This window comes from Asparagus officinalis, chromosome 8, assembly GCF_001876935.1.
Source record: "Asparagus officinalis chromosome 8, Aspof.V1, whole genome shotgun sequence".
NCBI lineage: Eukaryota > Viridiplantae > Streptophyta > Magnoliopsida > Asparagales > Asparagaceae > Asparagus > Asparagus officinalis.
In genome coordinates, this window is record NC_033801.1 from 51,876 (window position 1) to 74,096 (window position 22,221).

The 22,221-nt window shown below is 36.9% G+C and overlaps 2 protein-coding genes across 3 annotated transcripts; one reads left to right on the plus strand and one right to left on the minus strand.

Annotated features, from left to right (window-relative positions):
* Positions 1,440-3,194, plus strand: LOC109822208 (PTI1-like tyrosine-protein kinase At3g15890). Its single transcript, XM_020388377.1, has 4 exons — positions 1,440-1,573; positions 1,703-1,859; positions 2,012-2,274; positions 2,433-3,194. Exons 1-4 carry the CDS (start codon positions 1,524-1,526, stop codon positions 3,058-3,060), a joined length of 1,098 nt encoding a protein of 365 aa, XP_020243966.1. The 5' UTR covers positions 1,440-1,523; the 3' UTR covers positions 3,061-3,194.
* Positions 4,385-11,263, minus strand: LOC109851536 (MADS-box transcription factor 16-like). Of its 2 annotated transcripts, XM_020421719.1 has the most exons (7): positions 10,911-11,259; positions 10,648-10,714; positions 10,354-10,415; positions 10,073-10,172; positions 9,667-9,708; positions 4,968-5,012; positions 4,385-4,822 (listed from the first exon to the last, which is right to left on the minus strand). In XM_020421719.1, exons 1-7 carry the CDS (start codon positions 11,096-11,098, stop codon positions 4,649-4,651), a joined length of 678 nt encoding a protein of 225 aa, XP_020277308.1. In that variant the 5' UTR covers positions 11,099-11,259; the 3' UTR covers positions 4,385-4,648. The 2 variants fall into 2 exon arrangements, with proteins under 2 accessions (XP_020277308.1, XP_020277309.1); XM_020421720.1 differs by lacking the exon at positions 9,667-9,708 and having other exon boundaries at positions 10,911-11,263.

A 22,221-nucleotide genomic window follows, 5' to 3' on the forward strand; every position in this document is an offset into this window, starting at 1 on the left:
CCATAAACACTTTTTTTTAGCTCCTTAAGTGTGATCTATCAATGATTCACACCGTTCTTAAGGATAAAATTAGCCCCAGAGCAATTTCTGGAGTATCAAAAGCCTGACAGGTATTACCTTACTAGGGTATTATGGTAAGAGGTATCGAGGCTAAGCAAACTCTCTTTAAGCTGGCAAATTTGTCAGCAAAGCCAAGGCAAAACATTCTTTGGTCTCATAGTGTAATAGACGTATGATCAACCTTGTCTGTTAAAGGTTTAAATCTGAAATTTGTTATTTATATATATTATATATATATATACTATATAAGATATTATATATATATATATATATATATATATATATATATATGTATGATTTCCTGTCAACATTATATGTGTCTGTCTGCGTGGGAGCTATCCTGGCGCATTCGGGTCAACTTAACATTGTGTGACTGTTTATTCGCTGGGGTAGAATGAATATGGTTAACGGGGTTATACTTTTATTATATGAGATGGGAAATTGTAAATTGTTGTAAATGATGAGAATGACAACCTACAATACATTTTAGAATTCATTCAGCCGAAGTGACCGTTTGCAGTATTAAAAATCTTCCACCGGAGAATTGCAAGTGCAAATACGATATACGATAAAAGATTTGACAGCCAACACGGTCTGACTTGTTCAATAACGAGGGATGAACAAATAGGATAATGCTTAAGCTTAGAATGGAAGGCAGACTCACTCAAAGCATTGAGCAGACTAGTTCTTCTAAACTTAATTTTCAACTCTCTCTCTCTCTCTCTCTCTCTCTCTCTCGGCAAAACGTTTGATAAATTATGATGGGGCCCTCCCTCTCCCTCTCCCTCTTAATGTTACTGTGAACCGCTTCATATGTCCTTGCTTCTGTTTGGGATCCAATTGATGAAATGGCAGGCCAAGCTGGTTCTATTTGGAACCCAGTAACAGTTGTTGCTTTTAACATTCCAATTCCCTAAATAAAATTTCATTCTATTTATTAAAAAATTGAGGTAACCTCCATTTTTTTTTAATGTTTAATACAATTCTCTGTACGTATACGTCTAATATGCTTAATTATTTGCTAGCCAATAGGAAATATGATAACTTTCCTTGTAATTATGAACCATAATTTTGCATCGCAAGTCAAGAATTGATAGGCCTATTATAATTAGTCGTTGAAGATGTTAACTGACAAAGACCTGGTTCATGATATTTATTCTCATATTCAATATTAAAAGCTACTAACTAGCTAGCTATCCTTATAGTCTCTCTATGTTTGACCCCTCTCCTTGCCCCTAAATCCTATAAAAACTCGATCTGCTTCTGATCATCAGTCTTCTGATAATTAACCTTGGTTTAAGTGGTTAACAGTATCTTAATTACATGCTTCCTTCCCCCCTTTCCTTTCCTTTCCTTTCCTTCATCTTCAGCTCCAACAAATTAGTGAACAAAGAGATCTTCAGCAGTTAGTTTGAAGAAAACTAGCTAGCTAGTAATTAGATATTTAATTAAGCAGAATAATCATGCTTAAATGCTTCTGTTGCGTCCTCCGCAATCCTGAAGATTCAGACAGGTACGCGGTACTCATTCGATCTGTTCAGAATTTTACTCCTCCGTCAGTTATATATACACGCGCCCGCACACACACAATTAGTAATTTTTCTAACTAATTAATTAATCATCTCTTCCTCTAATTTGAAAGGGTTATTACTAGCAGCAACAAGAGGTATTCATATCCATGGCAGATATACAGCCTGAAAGAGCTTCTGGCTGCCACCAACAACTTCCACGATGATAACAAGATCGGCGAGGGAGGCTTTGGCACAGTCTACTACGGCAAAACAAGCAAAGGAGAAGAGGCATGAAATTGAACAACCATCATCGATCTCTATTAATTAATTAATTAATTAATCTCTATTAATTAATTAATTAACTAATCTCATGCGTCATTAATGTCTTTATATTTATTTATTTGTTACGATCGATGACGTGTGTATTTATATACGTACAGATAGCCGTGAAGAGACTGAAGGCGATGACGGCAAAGGCGGAGATGGAGTTCACCGTGGAAGTGGAGGTGCTCGGAAGGGTGAGGCACCAGAATCTCCTCGGACTTCGGGGATTCTATGCAGGTGGAGATGAGAGGCTGATAGTGTATGACTACATGCCCAATCTCAGCCTAGTCAACCATCTCCACGCCAAGCACCCTGCCCGTGTCCCTCTCGATTGGCCTCGTCGCATGGACATCGCCGTTGGATCAGCCCAAGGACTGGCGTATGTATTATTATTTTATTATATATCGACCGCCCCCCGTGCTTAATTACTATTTAGCTGTGCTAGCTAGCGATCATGATAATTAATTAAAGGCCCTGATACGTGTACGCCATTCCTCCTAACTAGTGGTTAATTGGTTGTTGTATACATTGAATTAGTTATCTGCATCACCAGACGACTCCGCACATTATACATCGGGATATCAAGGCAAGCAACGTACTTCTTGACTCTGACTTCAGGCCAAAGGTGGCTGACTTTGGATTTGCAAAGCTGATTCCCGATGGAGTGAGCCACCTCACCACAAAAGTGAAGGGCACGCTGGGCTACCTCGCACCAGAATATGCCATGTGGGGCAAGGTGTCAGAGAGCTGCGACGTGTACAGCTTCGGGATCCTGCTGCTTGAGATGATAAGCGGAAGGAAGCCGATAGAGAAGCTACCGGGCGGGATAAAGAGGGACATAACGCAGTGGGTGACGCCGTGGGTGGAGAGTAGAATGTGGGATAAGATTGTGGATCCCAGGTTGGGAGACAATTACGACCGGTTGCAGGCCAAGAATGTGGTCATGGTGGCTGTGAGGTGCACTGATGGAAATCCAGATATTAGGCCCACCATGAATGAGGTTGTGGAGTTCTTAAACAGCGGAACATTAATGGGGGAGACGACGAGCACCAAAGAACTGATCAGATTAATGACGCTGCACAAAGATATATCCGAGGAGGCTGATGATGCCCCTGAAATTAGCGTCACAGCTTCTAAGTTATACGTGAGGGAAATGAGGAGATAGTCGTCAAGAACAAGATGATAGTGAATATGTTGTGTGTTCAATATATGGTTGATGATTCATATGATTTTATTCGATGACCCGGAAAAAAAAAAAAGGTTGATTCATATGTTCATTAATACATCGGGATACGTTTGTGTACAGTTAGAGAGCTGAGCTTATGGTACCATAATTGTCACATTGAGATACACGTTGGCACATGTTTCGTATAAATGTTCATTCTTTTCAATGGCTTGATGTGCTCGTCTTAATTAGAACTTAATTGATTGGCGGGATCATTTTTCCCCCCTTACTAATTTGTTCCGGACTTGTTCTTGTTAAATATCACTGTCAAAGAAACTATATATGTCATTATAATGTCAGGATCTTAGGAATCATCTGTCTAGATCGATGAAGATGCTAGCTCTTAGTGCGTTTGAGCCCTTCATATCTCACGTACAGGTCACTCCAAAGCACAGATATGCACTAGGTGCAAATATTGTTTTTACCAATCAACTACTCATGTCTGTTGATGTGTGACTAAAACTCGCATATATATCAGTCCTCTTAATATTTGCATCTTAATTTCTTTTACTAGCTTTTTGATCCATACAATTAAGAAGAATGCAACAGGACTACACCAAATTGACATCATGCTACTCGGAGAAGATCAATCAATAATATTATCAGGAAGTCATGGCCGGGGATCTTGGATCACAACTAACATGCAGGTTTCTGGAGTGACAGCAATGACATTAATTTCAAGAATTAATAACAAGTGTCGTCGGCATAGTGTATTCTTGACGAGGTGGCTATATCTAGTCAGGGACTTTGTACAGCTACCCTGGCGCCATATCGATCCTTAATTAATTAAACTAAACGATTATCGAACCTACTTCAGCAGATCCATCAAATTAATATTGGGCCGGCCGGCTATTTATAGTCATTTGGATGTCACTATATCACTACCACTTGATGGAACGTAATTCTTCCTAGTACCTTATTAACTAATCAAGATGGTGTTACTCATGATACATAATAACCTCAGACCTCCCCGACAGTGAAAAGGAAATCTAGAAAAGAACTAACAAGAATACACACACGACGAACCATCATAAATTAAAAAAGGTTATCTTTTGCATGGTTTGGTGGGCTAATCAAATGTAAATCATGTAACACATCATGATAATTAATGTTGATAGTTTTCCAAATATCCATAGCATTTTAGGGGATTTAATTACTCCAGCTATGTTATTTATTAATACTACTAAAAGATAGATTTACCTTTGTGGCTATTGGAATTCAATACCAAATAACATTTTCACGAATATTGTTTCTTTTACACAAATTAATAATATTGCAGGAAGCAAATCTATTATAGTAGTGGTGGTTAATTCCCTAGTTTCCATACTGCAGGAGCTAGCGCTCAATAGGAAAAAGACGAAATCGACATTACATAACAATTGTCAATGCGCTTTTCAGTCGCGATCAGATAAATTAAACATACTACGTACGTGAGAGAGTATACGATATATCAAATTAAAGGTAGCAATAGTGGCTAGCTGCAAGAAGAGAAAGATCAAGCTGCAGGGTGCAGGGTGAAGTACTGTTGTCATGCAAGACGGAGATCATGGGGACCGTATCCCATTCCGTGGAGATTTGGCTGACTTGGTTGAACGCGGAATGCGTACACGTGGGATCCCCCATTTGCCAGAGCAAGTGCACCTTCATAGTTGCTTGGATCTTCATCCACAAAACCGTATACTGGATGCTCATCCTTCATATCCTTCATCCACAAATTCAAATTCATTATAATTTGAAATCAAATACTAATTAACCAACTTCTTAAAATATTCTATTAATTAATCCTTCATAATACACGTACACTGTGGAGAAATTAAACAGGAAGATTATATTCTAATTTTACTCACCAGATCACGCAGCAAACTCCTGTGTGCTTCTTGGGAGTGCTTCAACTACCAACATAAATGGAAGACATAAATAAGATGAAAGAAAAAGTCCTAAATGTAAACTGAAAGCATCATATTTTCATTTTTAACATTATAATTGGCATAGGCATCGTGCATTAATATGAGCGCCTAGCTTCACATATTTGAGCATAGTTTATTAAAAAAAATTAAAAATAAGAAAACCATCATAATTGACATGGATGGTTATCTTCTTCATTATTGTAAGCATTCATTACTTAGAGGGTGTTTGGGACGGCTTATTTTTTGGTCAAACTAGGTTTTAAGCTAGTTTTTTCATTTCTAGCTACCGGTTTGGTAAAATACAATATAAGTTAGCTTACAAGTCACATTTTAAAAAGTTGTTATACCTTAGCTTTTGAAAAACTAACTTATAACCTCACATAAATAAGCTAGCTTTGACCAAACAAATTACTATACTATCCAAGCAATTTTTATAATATTTTTATTATAAAAGCCAAAACCCACTAAAAGCTAGCATAACTTATAAACTTTAAAAAATAAGTCTTCCCAAACACCCTCTTAATGTTGTCGATCCTTTGCTGACAAGACAGTTTTAGTTTTGTTTTCCGACTCTCTATGGAAGAAGAAGTATAGAATTCAGGTCTCATAAGCAGAAATTGTTGCCTTTTTTTTTTTGCTCAGGGGGTCAAGAAAAACAAGTTGTTTAATAACTGCATAGAGAAATGAGCATCAGTGAGATAAATATCATCGATTTTGGTCATAAAAAAGATCATCCGAAAGTTAAGTATTCAATGATAAACAGAAAAAAGATCCAAAAACCTAAACATTGATAACTCTGGGAAGTGTGCTTATTCAAGTGATAATTCACGCGGTTATTTTAGATACAACAATCTTTACTAAAAAATTTATGGATAAAAAACATGTCTTTTGCAGCTCCTAACACATTTAACCCAAATCAATAAGAATAAAATTATCATCATCTACTTTTCACGCTTAACATAGATCTAAGTTTATGTTGAATATACAATATGATGATAAATATCAAGTACAAATCTATATGCGTTTCAAAAAGTCTTTATCTGAAAGATATCTCACATGCTTCTATAATAGTACAACTTGTCTTAGACTATAAACATTAAGAGTTGTAATCTTGATATATATTTTGTGATTTGGGTCGGTCCCAATTTTTTGGTTCTTTTCTGACTTGAACCTACACATGCACGCAGGATTCTTATCTTCTCCTAATTTCTATAATTTACATTAGGTTTACTTTTGCTGGAGAAATCAAGAGCTCTAGTAAAGCTATCTAGTTATCTATGGTAAACTATATGCCACCCTTTCTGCAGTTAACAAGGACACAAATGCAATATTGCTGTTGCATGTGGGATGTTAGCACCTGATGCATCCATGCTCCACATCACCTCAAGACACTGGGTGAAACTATGTTTAATTAGAGAGTTGAGTGTAGTTTATTACTTCATTCAGATTGAATATATACCATTGCCAAGACATCTAAATTTCAAAAAAAAAACAGATCATTTAAATCACTAATTAACAAATATTAATTAGTATAACAAGAAGTTCAAAAATACTGACTGCCATAAATATTTCTACTTACAAACTATTTTACAAAGCAAAGAAGCTAATTAAAATGGGACTTCAAAGCTTAACTCATATCACATATAGGTTGAATATGGTAACAATATAGAAGAGAGCTATACGTTAACCAACCCAAAAAAATGATGGCTGGCTTACTATTGAGCAGACCACCTAAAAAATGAATGGGATCATGTGAAAATAGGCGATCACTTAATAAAGGAAGATTTGAATTATGCAAATTTACCATGAGAAAATGAGCATTCTTTTATCTGAACAAAAGGGAAATTTTATTTGTTTTCAGGAATAAAATTGCTAAAATTGCACCATGAACTACTATAGGAGATAGGTAAGTTAGAATTGCACACATACACACACGCATGCACACAGGTTCTTCTTAAATTTATAAATCTCTCACCACACAGACAAAAACATGCATCTGATAAGAGAAGCTTCACGTTATATATAAGCAGTTAGTTACTAATAAAGGAGAGACTAAACAATTTCCTATTACCATAGATTTATACCAAGGGTCAACTTTAAATCATTATCTTTTTGCATTAGTTATGGACCAACATATTAAGGACATTCAGGATAAAATTCCATGGTGTAGATTATTTGCTGATGATATAATATTAGTTGATGATATAATATTAGTTGATGAAACTAGAAGAGATATTATTGCTAAAGTTGAAAGATGGAAACAAGCTGCTCTTGAGTCTAAACATTTTAGAATTAGTAGAACAAAAAATAGAATATGTGGAATGCATTTTTAGTAAAAGTAGGAAAGAAAGAGAGTCTATGGTACATATTGATGGCTAAGAAATACCTAAAACTAATCATTTTCGTTATTTAGGATCTATCATTAGGCATGATGGTGAGATAGAGGATGATGTTGTGCATCGAATCAAATCGGGATGGTTGAAATGGAGGAGTGTTTCGAGGGTCTTATGTGATTATTAAATACCAATGACACTAAAGAAAAAATTCTATAGGACGGTTATAAGACCAACTATGCTTTATAGGTTAGAATGTTAGGCAATTAAAAAACATGTTCAAAAAATAAGTGTGACAGAACTGAGAATGTTCTGATGATCTTGTGGGTATACATTAAAAGATAGGATAAGAAATGAATGCATCTTTAGTAAATTAGAGGTTGCGCCTATTGATGAGGATAAAATGAGAGAGAATAGATTAAGATGGTTTGATCATGTACAAAGAAGACACATTAATACAACAATTAGGAAAAAGTGATAATATTACAGTTAATAAGGCTAGGAGTTCTAGAGATCGACCTAGAATGACTTGATCAGAAGCAATTAAGAAAAAAATATGATTAAGACTAACATAACAGAGGAAATGACCCACCATAGAATGGAATGAAAAAATAGGATTCATGTAACTGATCCCGAACATTAGGGATAAAGGCTTAGTTGTTGCTGTATTGATGCACTGTTCAATTTAGAAATTACAACTTCATGCAACTCAAATGAAAACTCAGTTTGCAACTGGTTTTTTCAAAATATTATTAGTAAATCATTGCTTATCTATTGCTCTCTTACAGCCTACACTTAGGTTGGGCATGATTTTCAATAAATATGTTGATTCTTGATTTTTTATAAAACTTGGCAATTGAAATTTGAGGGTATCAAGACCATCATTTCAATTTCAAATTTGATCTAATTGGTTATCAAGAAGGATTCTGATAAATCGGCATATTTGAGATTTGGCAATCAGATTAAATCAGTTTATCACTCTTGGTTTAAATTGCAAAGAGGCCAAATCCTGCTTATGAAGTTACAAGGGTCCGTTATAGCAGTTTTACGTTTTTATTATTCTAACTTATCTAAAAAAACCATCAATTTACTAATTAGAAGTGAAAAAGTAGATTTTGGTAAATCTATTACTCTAAGAGAGATCTTGCATTTTTGCCCCTCATTTCTTTTAAAAGCGTGTTTTTCACATAATTGTTTGATTTAAAGATAAAAGAGCATAATTATTCGAATATTTCTTCTACCACAATTACATATTTGTTATTTTGGGTGTTAGTCAATTGGCATATTTTCATGCAAAATGGGATAATTATTAAAGTAGAATAATTTTTCGCTAGTAGGATATTTTAGTGTGATAAATAGGAACAATTTTGTAAAACGGGACATTTTGATAAAATAACTTGGGATAAATTTTTATATTAATCATGAAATATATATTTATGTATTTTGAAGATATAAATACTATTTATGTATTTTAAACTTACTATTATTGATTGATAATTGCTTACAAGAATGTTCTTTACTATTAAATAATTTTTAGTTAGACTATAAGATATTGATAATTATTATTATAATGATGGTCTAATGATGGTGATAATCATAATAGGAAAGAAGTAAAGAAAAAAATAAATATAAAAAAAATAACAAAATAAATATGAGTTCTAGTTTTTTACCACCTAGTTCCAAGCTAAAACTTAGAATAATTTGAGAGATAAAAACTCTCATTTTTGTATAAAAAAAGGGGGAAAGTAGGATAATTTTGTACCATTATCCTAATTCTAGTTTTGTTAGAGTTCTACTTGACTAACATTGTAAAATTTTGTTCTACTTTTAGTTCTATTTGACTAACACCTTAAAAATTTATCCCACACATTATCCCAATTTCAATTTTAAGTTCAAGGTGACTACCCCAGCAATAAAGTTATAAGGTTCAACGTCAAACAATATTCTCTCTCTTTAATTATTTTACTTCTAGTATACCAAACCTCAAAAATCTTCTACTTCACAACTAAAAACTCAAACTCCTATGGTGAACAGCTCAAATTATTTTAGCAATTGAATACTTGAAATAAATTTACTATAATAACTTAAATCTCATTAATTTGCACACTTAGCAGAGCAGATAGATTGCTTAGTTAATTTCTGAAAATTCTGTTATTATTTATTTTCTATCATTGGCAATTAGAGGTACGCGTAGTGGTGGCTTTCAATCTAGCAATGGAAATAACAAACAAATGATATTGGAAGATTTAAAACTTAATGCTAGGTATATCTCAAGGCACCAAGGAAGAAGATTGATCTGCTCTTACCTTTTTCTTGTAGGTATCTGTCTGCGTGCTTATAACATGATACTGCAAACAGAATTAGTTAAACAAATCCCGTTATCAGAAATTAATAACGAACATATGCAATTTACATGTGTAAATAATGGAAATAAAAGAAACCATATTTCTTTAACTTATTATCTTTCTCCTTGTAATTAACCTGTCAACTTTAAGATCTCAATTAATTTTTGTAGAGGTAAAGAATTACAGGATATCCAGAACAACTAGTCCGATGTTATTAGAAGGTTGGCAAAAAAAGGAATTAAAAAAAAGGCTAATACTACAGTGGTTGACACATGATCAGCGTTAAAAGAATTTAAATGATTAAAACTAGTTAGAAATTCAACTACATATCTGAATCGGTGAGTTTCTAGCAGGTATAGAAGCCCACCTTCCGGTGACGAACAAGCTTTATAGCTTCATCCAGATTTTGCTCAAGACCGCGCAGTTCCTCGATGTCCATGCCATCAAGCTCTTCACCCGTTCTCTGCCTATATTCATTTGAGAGAAGCAATCAAAATAATTAGTAAGATAAAATATGATCTTCTTTGTAGAAACTGATTAGTATGTTAAATTCAGGAAACAACAATACAAGTTAGTAACCGTCTGTGTAAGTGCAACGATACATGTAAAACCATTTTTTTTTCAAATTTTACATTGAACGTCTTATACCTGATTTCTTTGCGGAGGTTGTGGTTGATCTCCTTGAGATGCTTCAATGTGTTTTGCATTTTCTACTCCCATACACAAGGAAACAACTCTGATTAAGTACTAACGATACAGAAGACGTAAAGCCCCTAATCGATCGAGAAGAAAACTAATTACTTAAAACCCTAAGCTAGCGTTACTTAAAAAAATAATAGCTAAGGCACAGAGAGAGCGAGAGAAAGAGAGGAGGAGGGGGGCGTTATGAAATAAGACGATTAAAAGAAAAGGGTGGAGGGTGATTATGTATGTATAATTTGCCTCATATTGTGCGCTCCACAAGTTGATCCCGGTAGCTTGCTGATAACGATCAAATATGGCCTTGGTGCTGACATAAAACCAATCATTGAAAGAGTGAGTGGGTTTAGATAATTAAAGAGAAAACATCACAAAGGGTGGTGGCATTAGTAATTTTAGAAATCAAGGGTAATTAAAGAGATGGGTATGTAGAGGGTAGAATAGTGGTAGTAGATAAATAATTAATTAATTAGTGAAAAGATAAAAAAAAAAGAAAAGAAACATACTCAGATCCAGGGCTGCAGTACTCAGAAAACTTGCCGGTGCTAGAGAACATAATAAGGGAAACCTGAGCATCGCAAAGGACAGTGAGTTCCTTGGCCTTCTTCATGATCCCTGACCTCCTCTTTGAATAAGTCACCTGCCTGTTTGTTGGGTTCTCTATCTTCTTTATCTCTATCTTTCCTCTACCCATCTCTCCTTTTCTTTTCGAGATCGCTCTCTCTCTCTCTCTCTCTCTCTCGAGCCCAGAGCCCAGAGCTGTAAATAAATACCTAAGCACACGAGAAGAAAAGAAAGAAAGAAAGAAGAGCAAGCAAGGAGTTGAAGATGAAGAAAGAAGGGGGGCATGGGCTTGATTATATATTATTATCTTATAAATGGGGAAGTGGTGCGAACCCAAAAATAAAAAATAAAAAAAAGAAGCTAGTAGTACGGAGTGGTGGGTGGAGTTTGAGAGAGGGAGGGACAAGAGAAAAAGGTGGCTATAGGCTATCTACATGTGGGGACAGGAGAGAGAAAGAGAAGCCCCGGCCCCCCCCCCAGCTGATAGCTAGGGTTCTTGCTTTGCTAATTATTTCTAAATAGAGAAGAGAGAGGGAGAGGGAGCGAAGGTAGGGGGTTCTATAAATGGGTAGGCTTGCCAAACTCATGAAAGCTTTGTGCGTACGGTTCAACGTGTCATGTTTTCCCACTTTAATTAGAATCCCTCCATTTCTTCCTCTTCCTCCCTTCTCTCCTTCTCTTCTCTTGCCCCTAGCTATTTTTTTTGCTACCACTTATACCAACCTCTAACTGATCACTTGATCAATCTTCACCTTGTTAATTTTATCCATATGGTACCCACATTATTATTACCCTTGAGAGTTGTTTTTGTCTTCCCCTTCATTTAGTTTAGATTCTATTGTTTTTCAAGCTTTTTTATTTTATTTTATTAGAACTTTCTCCTAATTAAGCTTTTTCTTTTTTCAAAGTTTTATTTATTTTGACAAAATTTTCACTTCCAAGCAAAATCAACTCGTTTTAGTTTGATTTTTTGGTTTCAACGCTTACAGCGACATGTTGGAATTAATGTATCCTTACTTACTTTCAAAGATGCAAGCGAGAAGCAAATTAAGGGAAGAGGAGAAAGATGAGCCCACGAGAAAAACAAGGAAAGAAGAAAATTAAAGCCAGCTAAGAGCAAGTCCATCAAGCTCCCAGTTGGGAGTCCTAGTCAGCAAGCTCTCAAGAGCTCTCAAGCATTTTGGTATAAAAAATTATAAAAATAGGCCTTGGGAGCATCTCCTTATTTTATGGAGCTCCAAAAAGCTCCTAGTTAGGAGCTCCAACAATATCAAAAAAACTCCTCTTCTATTTTAATATTTTACCCATTACTTTTAATTATATTTAAACCTCTTGTATTTTATTTCTAACCGTTGGATACGGCCTTCGAGGGAGGGCACACGGTCTTCGAGGCAACGCACACGGTCTTCGAGGTAACTCACGGCCTTCGAGGGAGGGCACACGGTCTTCGAGGCAACGCACACGGTCTTCGAGGTAACTCACGGTCTTCGAGGGAACGCACACGGTCTTCGAGGGAACGTACACGGTCTTCGAGGTAGCTCGCGGTCTTCGAGGTTAGGCACGAACTTCGAGGTATCGCAAACTTTGACCGTCAACCGACTGATTCCTATAAAATTCGATGCCTTCTCACCTCAACCAATCATCTCCCAGAACAAAATGTCTAGCTCATCTAGCTCTAACGATGATGAAATGATGAAGACGTTCTTTCTTATGGGAGCTGCTGTCGTCGAGGAAGAAGAACAAGGAAAAGGTTCAACTTCAGTTCAACACAAAAGACGTATTATGCTCCATCGATACTGACTGGAAGGCCACAATCGGTTATTCCAAGATTATTTTGCTGACACACCAACATATCCTCTTCATTATTTTCGTCGAAGATTCAGAATGTCGCGTTCGTTATTCCTTCGAATCCACGACGCTGTCGTCGAACATGACAAGTACTTCGTCCAAAAGAGGAATGGTGCTGGACAGTTAGGACTATCTAGCCTTCAAAAGATTACTGCAGCTATGCGGATGCTCGCATATGGAGCATCCGCTGACGCCGTTGACGACTACGTTCGGATCGGTAAAAGTACGTCGCTTGAGAGCGTGAAGAGGTTCGTTCGATCGATTATCAACATCTTTGGGGAAGAATACCTTCGTTCACCGACTAATGAAGACGTTGCACGCCTACTCGAGGAGGGTTCACAACGAGGTTTTCCTGGTATGCTTGGGAGCATCGACTGCATGCATTGGGTATGGAAGAACTATCCAACCGCCTGGCAATGTATGTATACTGGGCATTTTCATGAACCTACAATTATTTTGGAGGCCGTAGCTAGCAAAGATCTTTAGATATGGCATGCCTTCTTTGGACTGCCGAGGTCTCACAATGACCTTAATGTGCTACATCGTTCACCGGTTTTTGCACAACTTGCGGAGGGAAGAGCTTCACCGTGCAACTATACTGTTAATGGCCACGAGTACAATATGGGATGCTATCTCGCCGACGGGATTTATCCAGAGTGGTCCACATTAGTGAAGACTATTCCAGCACCGTGAGGAAACAAGCATAAATATTTTGCTCAACAACAAGAGAGCGCAAGAAAAGATGTTGAGTGAGCTTTTGGCGTGTTGTAAGCTCGATTTGCGATTGTTCGTGGACCAGGACGTTTCTGGTAACCTAGTGTGCTGAAAGACATCATGACAGCTTGCATCATAATGCATAACATGATCGTTGAAGATGAACGAGATTGTCAATTGGACAATAACTTCGACTTTAATGATTCGATACCAGTCGTTGAACCTTCTCATGTGCAGACGGTGCCTCTAATTGAGTTCATCCAAAATCATCATCGGATTAGGAACATGCAAACACACAAATCACTAAAGAATGATTTGATCGAGCATCTGTGGTAGCTCAAGGGAACCTTCGACGAGGATTAAGTTTCTTTATGTCTAATGTAATTTCAGCAAAGAAGTTCGAGTTGTTGTACTACGGCAATTTTTTTTTCAATGAAGTAGTTGTTTTCATTAAATGCCAAAATTTTCAACTTCAAGTAGAATCATAAATCTAATACAAGATAATTAGGAAGAACTAATTAGGATGCAATGTGAGTACAATCATAAATCTAATACAAGATAATATATGATAATTAGGAAGAACCCTTAGACATCCACCTCTCCAATATCTCTGCCTGACGCATTTCAAAGTATTGTCGTTGAACTGAATTGAGTGTTGAGAGATCCATCTTCATGATATCGTCATCTTGTTTCTTTTGTTTTAGCTCTATTTTTTGATTTGTGGTTTCCTTCATCCACGCGAAAGCCTCTCCTATGATGGACTTAGCGGACTCATAGTTTTCCACATTTTGTTTCCTCTTGAGCTTTGCCGCTTTCCTCCCTTCAGGCCTTGCTATAACATCTTCCGAGTCAGTGTTCAACTCGATGGGGGTCGCTGGCATGGAATTGTTTGGTGAGGAATCAGAGTATGTGGTTCTTCTCAGCTGTGATCGAATCTTATTGTAAGTTTCCATTTGTTGGATCCACTTTTGATGATGACGCAACTCAACCCAGCAATGGTCAAACACGAATGGATTACCATAAAGAGATTGGTATAATTCTTTTACTTCTGCAGTCTACACAAGAGTTAATTTTAGAATAATCAAACATAATTAAACATATTGAATCTGAGCAAAAATAATCAAACATAATTAAACATAATCAAGGTCAATAATTCCCGTACCAGATCTTTGTCTTCCTTCAATCTGAGCAACGCACCCACAAAATTTGTTGACGGACAATTGAATCGTTGACCAACGATGCATCATTTGGTTTGGTGTGCGGCTCGTTGGATCGGTAGAGTATTGGATAAAGTAGTCGTTAGCTCTGTGCCAAAACTTATCTTTGTGTTGCCCCGTACCTTGGATGGCGTCTTGGCTCGTGTTCAGCCAAGCAGACACAAGAAGCTTATCCTCGTGGACAGTCCAATTTTCGGACCGCGTGTAAGCCTTCTTCTTCTTTGTGGTCGGTGTTTCTTGGGATGTCACTTGTTGTGTTGTCGATTGCGAGAACTCAATGGGGTGACCTTCTTCTACGCCTTCTGTATAGAACGACGGGTATAAGGTCGATCCTTCACCGGTAAGGAGTTGTGAATAAAAGTTTTTTTGGGGGGGATCCATGAGATTTGTAATTTGATAGGAAACTATAGAGTTTTTTTATGAGAGAATTGGGAATTGAGAATTGAGAATTGAGAGTTGTGTGGAAATCTTTGTGGAGTGAATTGAGAATTTATAGATGAGTTTTTACTGTTCATGCCAGTGTTTTCATCTCAACGGATAAAATTTTTTCACTCAACGTTTATTTTTTAACGGTTCAATTCAACTCAACGGCTCACTTCTACTCACCATCAACATCTCACTTCTACTCACCATAAACATCTCAACGGGTCACTGCATGGGTTTTTTAAAGGAGCAAGGGGATTGAGACAAGGTGATCCTTTATCACCATACCTGTTTGTTATTGGGATAGAATATCTGTCCAGGAGATTGAAGAAGCTCAGAACTGATACATTGTTCAAATATCATCCAAAATGTTCTGGAATGGGGATAACACACTTGATCTTTGCAGATGATTTATTGCTATTTTGTAAAGCTGGTATGAACTCAATTTATAAAATGCATGATTGTCTTCAAGGTTTCAGCAGGGTATCTGGGTTGGAGGCTAATCCAAATAAATGTGCAGTCTACTTGGGTGGAATTGAAGATATTATCAAAGAACAGATTTGCTCTCACCTGAATTACTTAGAAGGATCCATGCTAGTCAGGTACTTGGGGTTGCCTTTGATTGCTAAAAAGCTCAGCTATCTAGACTGCACACCATTGTTAAGCAAAATTTCAGATCAGTTTCAAGGATGACAGAACAGAAGAAATCTATCCTATGCTGGAAGAATTCAGCTGATTAAATCTGTTATTATAGGGATACAAAACTACTGGACAAGTAACTATGTGTTACCCATCAAGGTTCTACAAAAGATTGATAGACTATGCTCTGACTTCTTATGGAACTGTAAGGTACATTTAGTCTCTTGGTATGATATTTGCAAAGACAAAAAAATGGGAGGTCTGGGATTATATACTGCAAAGGATTGGAATCAGGCAGCTGCAATCAAGCTGTTATGGATGATTCACATCAAAAAAGATATATTGTGGATTAAATGGGTGCATGATAATTACATACACCAAATGGATATATGGCAGGTTCAATCAAAAGTGACAGATTCTTGGATGTGGAGGCAATTACTCAAAGTTAGAGATATGGCTCTTAACAAATTTGGTGATAGAAATAATCTACAAAGAGCTATAGAAAACTATCATGTAAATGGAAAATTGCAGATATCAGCTATATACAATACACTGACCTTTTCAGCAACTTCTGCTGCATGGTCGGATACAATTTGGGGAGGATTGCATTACCCTAAGCACTCAGTTATACTATGGCTTAACACCCTCTCAAGGCTGCTGATGAAGGACAGATTATGTAAGATGTGAATACTAAATGAAAATCAATGTGTCTTGTGCTCAGCTCAACAAGAAACAAGTAAGCACCTGTTTTTTGAATGTCAGTATTCAGCTCACATATGGAATGAAATGATGGAATGGTTAGACTTTTCATGGAGATCATGCAACTGGGATAGAGTTATAAACTGGTATAGTATAAATCTGAAAGGGAAGGGATACATGAAGAAGATGAAGAGAATGACATTGTCGGCTACTGTCTATTGGATTTGGAAGGAAAGGAACTTAAGAATCTTTCAAGGGAAAATGCATACATCAATTCAGTTGGTGAGAGAGATAAAAATTTTCTAAGGTGCTAAATGAAAAAATACCTGTACATATAAAGGATAAAATAGGGAAAATATAAAAACAGTCTGTTTTTTCATTCGGCTGCTTCTTACCAGTGATGAGCTGGTAAAGCTTTGATATGTATACACTTTCAAAATTTGGGAGATGAATAAAATTTTAATTCATTGACCAAAAAAAAAAAATCTCAACGTTTATTTTTTCCATCAACATCTCAACGTTCAATTCAACTCAACTATAGAGTTTCACTCAACGTTTATTATATTTTTCTTTTCACTCAAAGCAACAGACCCACCCAATTAAATCCCCAATCTCAAAATCCTCTCCCGTCATTTTTTCTTTTCACTCAAAGCAACAGACCCACCCAATTAAATCCCCAATCTCAAAATCCTCTCCCGTCATCTTCAACCCCAAACCCCAAACCCCAAAGCCACGACGACCACAACCTCCTCTTCGCCTCGCGGTCCTCTTCGGCTACGACGACCACAAAGTCTGGCTCCCCAATCTCCAACCCTAAACTCCAAACCCTTCGGCCACGACGACCACGACCTCCTCTTCGCCTCGCGTTCCTCTTCGGCTACGACGACATCAAGGTCTGGTCCCCAACCCCAAATCCTCTTCCGACTGAATCCTTTTGGCTTCAATTTTGGTTGGATTCACTATTTTTTTCAGATCTGCAATTGTGAGCTTGTGGGGGGGTTTTCGTCAAAATCTTTACCACTTGGGAGCTCTGAAGGATCCATCGCCACGTAGGAACGGAGACCGGCCTTGGGAGCGGCTTCAGAGCTTGCTGGAGGGGGGGTTGGCAACAACCATCGCCACGTCAGCCTTCAGAGCCGAGTTCGGAGCTTGCTGGACTTGCTCTAATAAGGTTCTCCAGTTGCAAGAAATACTTTTATGTGTTCCAGAAAAAGCTAAAAAGGTTTTAGGAGGATTATTTGAATTACTTTGGAATCTTTGAGACTCCGCGTCAAGTTTTGTGGATTTTGTGGGGAATATTTTAGGGCAACTTCGTGGGAAAACATCAGAAAAGTTTTTAGGGGTTTCGTGGGAAACGCTCCACTGTTTTGGGGGGTGTTTGTGAAATTTATTCAAAAGTTAAATGCATCGTATGGTCTCAGTTTTGAGCATGTATAGTGTATATAGAGTAGATTAGGTCGTTCCGATAAAAGGAAAAAATAAATTAACAATAAATAGACTAGATTGTTGACATGGCATTGATAAAAAAGGAGGAGGAGGAGCATCGGTCATCTATCAATCAAACATTGATCACAAATTTCCAATACAGCAAATTAATATATTGCACTCACTTTTAGCGATGCTGATCCTCGATATATTTGAGCCTGCAGATCACATAGTTAAACCACACTGGGTGCGCTTCCAAGCCTCAACTTTAAACCAAAGAACAAATTGATCTAGCTAGCTAGAAAACTATTTCTGGCTATATATAGGGCAAATTAACTGACCCCTGAAAGTAGAAGTTAAAGAAGAAAAGGAAGGGGAGCAGATTATTATTATTATTATTATTATAGAATATAAGATTTTTAACCAAAAGTAAAAGATTATTGAAATATGTGCGTGCTCTCCCTAAAAATAGTAGCTTTCATATGTTCTTTTCCCGCCCAGGTTGTGGCAGCAGTCACAACAGTCTCAGCGTTGCTTGGTAATCCGCACAGCAACCAGCTGAGTTGCATTCCACTAGTGTGTGTGTGGGTGTGTGTGTGTGTGTGTGTTACTCTGAGTCACGTGACCTCTATAGCTAGATTTGCATTTTCTTCGTTTCTTTTCTGTAAAATAATTTCTATTCTATACCTCTGGTCCCATTGTGAGAATTGAGAAAGAGAGAGACTCCGGGCTTCACTTGTTGTCATAATGCTGCCAAACAACTTTAGATTTTGTTCGGCTTCTCTTCCAAGCTTTCAACATAGACTTTGGAAAACATTGAAGGGAACGACAATGTTTAATTAATTTCCTCATAAATTCGCACTCTTTTTTTTTATGTGTATTTAATAGACATCGCTAAAATATCTTATATATGTCCACCTAACTATGCAGCATTTGGATTCATATTCCACATTCATTTTAGCGGAGGACAAGCCTTAACTAATTAATCCAACAGCGTTATTACTACAGATAACTCATGGGTGTGGCTACACAAATTAAGATACATCTTATAGCATTGCAGGCAGTTTAACCAGCGCACGGCGGGCGCGCCGCAAGCGCCCCCCCGCACGCCCCCCACACACACACAAAAAAAAAGAAAGAAAGAAAGAAAGAAAGAAAGAAAAATTGGGATAAGAGAGAACAAATTGGCTCATGTGAAACATAAATCTAACTTCAGCCACTTGATCATACGGATAATCCAGGGTGTTAGTATGCTATGGCAAATATTTTGATGGAAAAACTACGCATTCATAATTCTCCTTTCATCCATGTGTTGAAAGAGATTGAGAAGGGAAAAAAAGTATGATAATGACATTTTCGAGGTGATAGAAATTTGCAAACAACTATGTACAATATTTCTCATTTTGTGTTAATTAGTCTCATTTTTTGTTAATTAGTCTGGCAAAAATATAAAATCATAGTAACAAATTTAAAGTATTCAAGGACCAAATGGCAAATCTTATAACCAGAAGGTGCTTTATGAGTTTAAGCCTAGGTGGTGTGATATTGCAAATCTTATAACCAGAAGGTGCTTTATGAGTTTAAGCCTAGGTGGTGTGATATTTGCAAATTTGTGGGCCATGATACCAATTTCTGTAAGAAAAAATGAGTTTAAGCCTAGGTGGTGTGATATTTGCAAATTTGTGGGCCATGATACCAATTTCTGTAAGAAAAAAAAAACATTCAGAAATGGGTTCCTAAGGAAAAGCCAGTTATTAATGGACCTAACCCAGCAGCGCTTACTCTGGTTGTAAATCAGGAAGCTATCAAAGTGAATAACAAAGGAAAATCCGGTGCACATGAGGTTATGCAGGCTAGTAATCTACAGTCCCCCGTGCATGTTTCAGGGAATTCTGCTAGGCCTATACATAATGAGAGATCTAGGCTGCATATAAATGTTGGAAAATCTATTGAAGGCAATGGTAAAGGAAAATTTGTTACACAAGAATTTATGCAGATTGACAAAAACTGCCAGACAACTGCACATGAGATACATGCTTTTGGGAATTCTCCTGGTAAGCTCATTCAGGGGAATTCTTCTATTAATGAAATACAGTATGCAAATAATCCAAGGCTGAACATATGCTCAGAACCTGCACATTTGGTAAATATCCTACGGGAGGCTACTGAGGCCAGATATGTGCATGTTGTGCACATGCAATACTCTGAGTCTGGGAGTCCCAATGAAAATATCACCTGGATACCTGTTCAAGGTAATAAATCTAATATGCATTGCAACTATAATGATGTTCTTAGATCATCAAGCAAAAAGATTTCTGGTAACTCCTTCTTACCATTGGAGAGCTTAGTATCTGACCCCTCTACTGTTGATGGATGGTTTTCTATGAAATGAATTTATCTTTTTGGAATGTGAGAGGGTTAAATAAACCCTCTAAACAAATGTTGATCAAGCAACATATACACTTCTACCACCTTTCCTTTATTTCTCTCCTGGAAACCAAAATCAAGGAAGCTAAAAATGTTGAATACAACAAGAAGGATTGCTAAGGACCGGAACTGGCTTTCTAATGTGAGTAGCTCAGAGAAGGCTAGGATTCTTATACTATGGGATCCCAATATATTGGATATACAACAAATAAATCTCTCTAGCCAACAGATCTCATGTAAGGTCAGCTCTATTGATGGAAGGTTTTCATGTGTGATATCATCAGTGTATGGCTATAATAATATGCAAGCAAGGAAGGACTTATGGTCTGAATTATCTCAAAGCCACAATTCAATTGGTAGCATTCCTTGGCTTGTATGTGGAGACTTCAACACTGTGCTTTGTAGTGAAGAAAAATTGGATGGCTCTTCTTTAACTGATGCTGATACAAATGACTTTAGTTCTTTTATCGAGAATTGTCAGCTCTCCCATCTGAAAACCATAGGATGTTTCTTCACTTGGAACAACAAACAAGACAAGGATACAAGAGTTTGGAGCCGTCTAGACAGAGCTCTAGTAAATGATGACTGGATTCATCAACTAAACTCTAGTCATGTGGAGTTCATGTTACCTAATTTCTCAGACCACTCTCCAGCTATTGTCTCAGTTTATGAAGACCGCTCTCAAGGTAAAAAGCCCTTTAGATTTTTTAAAATGTGGACTGAGCACTCTGATTTTCTACCCACTATTTCTGCCATATGGAATTCTCAAGTTCTTGGCTTTCATATGTATTCTGTATGCACAAAGCTTAAAAAGCTAAAAGGTGCTTTGCAGTCTCTAAATAAAAGACATTTTGGGAATATAAGTGAGCAAGTTATAAGAGCTAAGGTTGAGTTGGAAGATATTCAAAAGAAACTTCAGGCTGACCCTTTTAACTCTGGTTTCATCAATCAAGAAAGGAAGTCTATTCTTCTATACAATAAGCTCTTAGATCATGAGCTATCTTTCTACCAGCAAAAAGCAAGAATTAAGTCTATTCTTCTATACAATAAGCTCTTAGATCATGAGCTATCTTTCTACCAGCAAAAAGCAAGAATTACGTGGTCCATTCAGGGGGACAGAAATTCCAAGCTCTTTCATTCAGCCATTAAAGCCAATAGGCATAATAATAGAATTCTGATCCTCTATAGCAGCCAAGGAACTAGGCTTACGGATGGGGATGAAATAGCTAAGGAGTTTATCTCCTTTTATAAGAACTTAATGGGTACTACTGTGCATACAACTGAACCTAAAGATCAAATTATACAACATGGCACATGTCTGAATGCTTGCCAGGCCAGAGAGCTATCTAAGACAGTCACCAAAGATGAAATTAAAAGAGCAATATTCTCAATGCCAGACAACAAAGCCCCAAGACCTGATGGATATAGTGCATCTTTTTATAAATCTACATGGCCCATTATTGGTGATGAGATCTCATTAGCAGTTGAAGAGTTCTTTAAATCAGGAAAACTACTGGGAGCTATTAATTCCACTTCAATCACCCTCGTCCCAAAGATAAAATGTCCAAAAACACTTGCTGACTACAGACCTATTTCTTGCTGCAATTGCCTCTATAAAATCATTTCGAAAATTTTGGCAACTAGAATTCATGCTGTTATGGGGAGTATAGTAAATGAAGCCCAAAGTGCATTTGTGAAGGGTAGACAAATTTCAAACAACATCCTATTGGCTCATGAACTGGTGAAGAACTATGGAAGGAAACATTTATCACTAAGGATTATGATCAATATAGATATCAGAAAAGCTTTTGACTCTATAAGTTGGAATTTTATTCAAGGGATTATGAAGGGTCTGGGTTTT